Genomic DNA, 6,483 nt, shown 5'->3' with positions numbered 1-6,483 from the left:
TTGACCATCATCATGCAGTTCACACTCAGTTTCCTCTACAGTCAGTCAGTGAATCACATGTTTAAACCTGCATCAATTCATTTCTTTGTCCACTTGTGGCTCAGTGAGAACAAGCTGTGAACACAACATGTGACATATTATCAAAAACAAACAACAGTTTCATCACCTTCCCTCCCTGTTTGGGCTCATCCTGGCTACTGTTCCCTGACTACTTCTGTCTGTATTGATGGTCTGATGTGGGACACAAACAGTTTGATGAGTCTCTGGTAGTTTGAGGTCAGCTTGTTGTATCAGGGTCATATTAACCAGGCTGACATTGTGACAGAGAACAAGTCTCCAGCTCTACCTCCTCCATCAGACTGATTGTCTGTGGCTGCAGCAGGCCTCTTCATACCTGAGAGTTTCCAGTCTCCAGTGTGGATCCTTCAGTCTAGCAGACAGCAGCTTCACTCCTGAGTCTCCTGGATGATTGTAGCTCAGGTCCAGCTCTCTCAGATGGGAGGGGTTGGAGCTCAGAGCTGAGACCAGAGAAACACAGCCTTCCTCAGACAGCCTGACAGGCTGCAAACACACAAAACAACACACATGTCATATAATGTGAGGGAACTGTGAGGGCTGAAAGGTTGCTGCAGTACTGAGATACTATCGGCTACTGTGGGGTTACATTAACATTGTTACTGATTGTTTTGTAGTCACGACCAAACACCCACTAACGTCCATCAACAATCTGACAACATTACTGATAACTCTGATTCCTCTTTGGTATTTCAAGTTACAACAGCAGAGTAAGAAAAAAAGAATATTAAAATGTTTAAATTACATATTTATTTAATAGATAATAATATATTATTTAATTGGTTAAAAACCATGCAAGCTCAGACACAATCGTATGCAGGTTAAGAGTTTATCCATTAATGTTAATCAGGATTAATAAGGTGGTCATCAGTGGAACATATTGATGAATCCTGACCTAAGAGTTTCCAGTTCACAGTGTGGACTCTCCAGTCCAGGAGCCAGCAGCTTCACTCCTGAATCCTGCAGGTTGTTGTTACTCAGGTCCAGCTCTCTCAGACTAGAGGACTGGGAGCTGAGAACTGAGGTCAGAGCTTTCCAGCTTCTAACTGAGAGGTTACAGTCACTCAGTCTGAAGAGACAATGATATAGAAATAATAAGCAATAGGTAAAAAAGACAACAGCATATTTAAGTTATGATATATGAATCTAACTCTCTCTGTACCTACAGAGCTTTGTTGGAAGCTTTGACCACTGGCAGCAGCCTCAGAAGAGCCTCCTCTGAAGCAGAGTATTTCTTCAGGTCAAACACGTCCAGATCTTTTTCTGATGACAGTAAGATGAAGACCAGAGCTGACCACTGAGCAGGAGACAGTTCATCTGTGGAGAGACGTCCTGATCTCAGGGACCATTGGATCTCATTCACTAGAGAACGATCATTCAGTTCATTCAGGCAGTGGAACAGATTGATGCTTTTCTCTGGAGACACATTCTCACTGATCTTCTTTTTGATGTACTGGACTGTTCTCTGATTGGTCTGTGAGCTACTTCCTGTCTGTGTCAGCAGACCTCGTAGGAGAGTCTGATTGGTCTGCAGTGAAAGACCCAGAAGGAAGCGGAGGAACAAGTCCAGGTGTCCATTTGGACTCTGTAAGGCCTTGTCCACAGCACTCTGGTAGAGACGTTTTAGTTCAGGTTTGTCTCTAAAGACTTTAGACAACCGGGAGGTTGTTTGTTCTTCTGACAGCAGATTGACACCAGAGTTGATGAAGGTCAGATGGACATGAAGAGCAGCCAGAAACTCCTGAACACTCAGATGGACGAAGCAGAAGACCTTGTCCTGGTACAGTCCTCTCTCCTCTCTAAAGACCTGTGTGAACACTCCTGAGTACACCGAGGCTGCTCTGATGTCGATGCCACACTCTGTCAGGTCGGATTCATAGAAGATCAGGTTGCCTTTCTGCAGCTGATCAAAAGCCAGTTTTCCCAGAGACTCAGTCATCTTCCTGCTCTCTGGACTCCAGTGTGGATCTGTCTCAGCTCCTCCATCATACTTGACCTTCTTCCGTTTGGACTGAACCACCAGGAAGTGGATGTACATCTCAGTCAGGGTCTTGGGCAGCTCTCCTCCCTCTCTGGTCTTCAACACATCCTCCAGAACTGTAGCAGTGATCCAGCAGAAGACTGGGATGTGGCACATGACGTGGAGGCTTCGTGAGGTCTTGATGTGGGAGATGATCCTGCTGGCCTGCTCGTCATCTCTGAATCTCTTCCTGAAGTACTCCTCCTTCTGTGGGTCAGTGAACCCTCTGACCTCTGTCACCATGTCAACACACTCAGGAGGGATCTGATTGGCTGCTGCAGGTCGTGTGGTTATCCAGAGGCGAGCAGAGGGAAGCAGTTTCCCCCTGAAGAGGTTTGTCAGCAGCACATCCACTGAGGTTGACTCTGTAACATCAGTCAGGATCTCATTGTTGGTGAAGTCCAGAGGAAGTCGACACTCATCCAGACCGTCAAAGATGAACAGAACCAGAAACTCTTCAAACCTGCAGATTCCTGCTTCTTTGGTTTCACTGAAGAAGTGATGAACAAGTTCCACCAAGCTGAACTGTTTCTCTTTTAGCACATTCAGCTCTCTGAAAGTGAATGGAAATGTGAACTGCATGTCCTGGTGGTCTTTGTCTTCAGCCCAGTCCAGAGTGAACTTCTGTGCTAAGACTGTTTTCCCAATGCCAGCCACTCCCTTTGTCATCACTGTTCTGATTGGTTCCTCTCTTCCAGGTGAGGCTTTAAAGAGGTCTTCTTGTCTGATGGTTGTTTCTGGTCTGTGTGGTTTCCTGGATGCTGTTTCAATGTGTCTGACCTCATGTTCATCATTGACCTCTGCAGTCCCTCCCTCTGTGATGTAGAGCTCTGTGTACATCTGATTCAGAAGGGTTGGGTTTCCTGCTTTAGCGATCCCCTCAAACACACACTGGAACTTCTTCTTCAGGTTAGATTTGAGTTCACGTTGACAAACTGCAGCAGGAACTCCTGAATGAACACACAACAAAGAAGATCAATGAGTCAAAGAACAGATTTCAACATGTCGTTTCCTCAAAGAATGAGTCTATGAATATATGTTGGTCCATCTCTTGAGACATCAGTAAACGTCACATTTATCCAGCATGTTAAATCTTTAGAGAAATCCTCTTACTGCTCTGCAGACAGTCAGCCAGCTCCTCCTGCTTCATTCTCCTCAGGAAGTGCAGTGTGATCTTCACAAATTCCTCTCTGCTGCTCCTCCTCTGCTCTTCATCCTCACCGTCCAGCACCTCCTCATCCTCCCTCTGACTCTCTAAGCATTCTGGGTAATCTGAACTCACCACCTTCTGGATCTTCTTCAGCTCGTTCTTCACAAAAGTGACGATGTTCTCCTCCAGCAGCTGGAACAGAACATTCTATGAATGACACAAACTAAAACCATGGAACCAAACATCAGATCCATGTTGGACAGACTGACGATCCACTGGTCTACAAAGTGCAGCATGGCGATGATTGTGAACACAATAGATGTAAAAGTAGTTGTACATGTACAGACCATAAATATGGAGTCCAGGTGTGTTTGATGCTGCTGAGCAGACTGACCTCTGGGAACCTCTGAGCTCTCCTGGTCCTCTCTGTGGATGAATCATGAAGAATCAGCTCACATTGTGTTTGTACCATTAACACAAATACAACAATTAGTTAAAGATGTTGTGTTCTGTCATGATTGATCACAATGAAAACCAGATGCTCAACAATTCTTATCTCTGCTTTCATTGGACAGTAAAAGATATAGAATCACTAGAATCATATGTGATGTGATACTTTTTCATATCTGATGTAGTTTCTATTCTACCATTGTGTTGTTAGTCAGATGCACCAAGACTTAATACTGTTGATCTATCACATCACTGAAACAACGGGTCTGTGTTTGGTTTTGTCCACAGCACCGTTGCGGAGACTTCCTCCTCAGAGTCTTTCTAGTCTCCAGACCTCTGCAACTAGAGTTAGGATTATATCCAGAATGCTACTTCCTGTCTGATGTAAAACCTAGAACAAGTAGTTGAAGATATTGCGTCATTTCATAATCATAATGAGAAGTTAGATCATAATGATAGATCAAAGACTATAGATGATAGCTGACCAATTTATATCTGTGCAACATCTAGCTCATTGTTTCATCTGTTTTAAGAACTTACTCTGGGTCATAAGAACGGCGTCCATCTTTGAAGTCAATCAGAGCACCTTTAGAGCGATCACTCTTCATGGACACACAGCTGGGCTCAGGAGACTGTTCTCTCTGCTGCTGTGAACTGATAGAAACACTGACATTTACTCAACAATACAACCTTCATTTCTCTGCTTTCACTGGTTTTATTGGATGTTAAAAGTTATTTCATTGCAATTAAAGTTAGTCTTTGAAACACGTCTTGCTGATGTTTATTCAACATGGGACACTTGTTGTATTTCGTGCAGCTTTCTTTGAACCAGTGTGTTGTTAGTCAGACGTCTTCAGACTGAAGACTGTTGACCTGTCACATCATCATGTATGTGGTTTGGTCCACTCCTGTCTGATGAACTAACATCCATGTTCTCCTACACGGCTTCTTTAAACTGGCTCCCAGCCTCAGCTCACATCAGCTCCAGACTCTGGTGCTGGTCTACGGGGAAGTGAAGGGAACTGGTCCTTCCTCCTTAGGAGCCATGGTCAAACCCTACTCCTCCTCTACCTCTGGACGTTTGGCCGCCCTGTCCCTCAGAGGACCCTGTGGTCTCTCATCTCCATCATCACTCTGTTCTGTTCTGGTCCCACAGTGGTGGAATGAAGTACTGAAGTCAGGACAGCAGAGTCACTGAACATCTTCCACACCATCTGAGAGCCATCTGTCACACGACACCTTCACACAGCTGACGTACATCTCATGTCTTTAACATGTTAAACGTAGCTCTCTAGCACACTTTCACTGGTTTATTAGAGAAGGATGTACCTTCATGTTCTCATGACATGTACCTGAAGTTCTGGTTCACTTTGACTGCTCTGATTGTAAATCACTGTGGACTGTAATGAACTCTGTCCCTCATTGGTTGTCTGAACTCAAACACACTGTCCTGGTTGTAGTCCGGACACATATTAGGTAATAAACCACTTCCTGTTTCATCCAGGAAGTGACTGATCACTGATGTAGTTCTGGTTCTACTACTTCTCGTTACTTTTCAGAAAGCAGGACAAACAGCAGTATCATCAGCGGTCCACTGTTCTTTACAGAGTACTTTAATATCAGCAGTAGAAGACCAGTTCTACTGGGAAGCTGTCAGGAACATGTTACATGTGATGAAACTTACTCTGCAGAAGAGACTTCTCCTCCTTTAAAATCAATGCCATGTTGGTGTGACTGGTTGGTCTCAGGGGACACACAGCTGGGTTCAGGTCCAGGGGCCTCTGGTCTCTGATGGATCCTGGCACACAGAGGAAGACCAGCAGAGAAGGTCATTCAGTTTTTAGTCTTCAGTCTCAGCAGCTGTTGGAAGAACTAGCAGCTCTCACCAAGAAAAGGATGAATACAGCAACGTCTGATTAGAAATATATTGCCTCATAAGAATGTGTGTGAGTGAGTGAATGTGAAGATTATGAATAAAGAAGCTGTGATTATGGGATACGTAGCATCTTCTAGCACAGCTGGGATTTGAACTGATGACGTTTAATCAACAAGGTTCACACTGCACCAAGAAGCTGATGCCAGACACCGAGATGCATCTACAACACACTGTTGTATTATCGTAGATTAACACTTTAATGTACAAGTATAAGAAGAACAAACATGATCCCTGATGATTCCTCAGAGCTCAAGATGTCGTCTTGAAACAGTTCAGAACCCAAACATATTCAGTTTACAGTGATTGAAAGAAGAGAAGAGGCTGATTGTAGAAGGATGAACTCAGAACATTGGAAGAGATGAATGAATGAATGTTTCTTGAACAATGTCTGAAGTGTGAGTGAATTATTGAAGGTGTTCATCTGTAAAACAAGGTGAACAAAGTAAAGAGTGTGAATGAATGCAGCTGAACATGAAGTCTGCTGACTGAGTGTAGACCTCACTGAGCACCAGGGGGAGCTCAGCAGCTGAGGGAGAAACATGAAGCTCCACCCTCTGCACCTGAACACTGAGCCCTCCTCCTGTCACTCTGTGATGTGTTCAGTGCTCTCTGTTAATAACACCGTCACACTGCTGGGTCCACCGGGTGAACGCGAGCACTTCACTCGTTGACATGGATACAGCAGGACATGTGTCCTGTTGGACCTGAGATCATCTCACAGTTTGTCTGAAGAGCTCCAGTCAGCATTTGAATCAACAACTATTTAAAATCTTCAGTATGCTGCTCCAGACAGTCAATGTTTTACAGTCCCTAGACCTCAGCAACTAATCCCTAGACCTCTACAACTAGTCC

At 44.4% G+C, this 6,483-nt stretch overlaps 1 protein-coding gene across 2 annotated transcripts; it reads right to left on the bottom strand.

Moving 5' to 3' along the window:
* Positions 1–423: 423 nt before the first annotated feature.
* On the bottom strand, positions 424–6,474 carry LOC116377887 (protein NLRC3-like). Of its 2 annotated transcripts, XM_031839647.1 has the most exons (7): positions 5,380–6,474; positions 4,236–4,349; positions 3,593–3,671; positions 3,209–3,437; positions 1,242–3,045; positions 971–1,144; positions 424–561 (listed from the first exon to the last, which is right to left on the bottom strand). In XM_031839647.1, exons 1-7 carry the CDS (start codon positions 5,526–5,528, stop codon positions 513–515), a joined length of 2,598 nt encoding a protein of 865 aa, XP_031695507.1. In that variant the 5' UTR covers positions 5,529–6,474; the 3' UTR covers positions 424–512. The 2 variants fall into 2 exon arrangements, with proteins under 2 accessions (XP_031695507.1, XP_031695508.1); XM_031839648.1 differs by lacking the exon at positions 424–561 and having other exon boundaries at positions 1,075–1,144; positions 1,238–3,045.
* Positions 6,475–6,483: the final 9 nt, after the last annotated feature.

Source organism: Anarrhichthys ocellatus, unplaced genomic scaffold, assembly GCF_004355925.1.
Source record: "Anarrhichthys ocellatus isolate YVR2014 unplaced genomic scaffold, GSC_Weel_1.0 scaffold1812, whole genome shotgun sequence".
NCBI lineage: Eukaryota > Metazoa > Chordata > Actinopteri > Perciformes > Anarhichadidae > Anarrhichthys > Anarrhichthys ocellatus.
The sequence above is the reverse complement of the archived record's forward strand: the minus strand, read 5'-3'. Positions and strand labels throughout refer to the sequence as shown.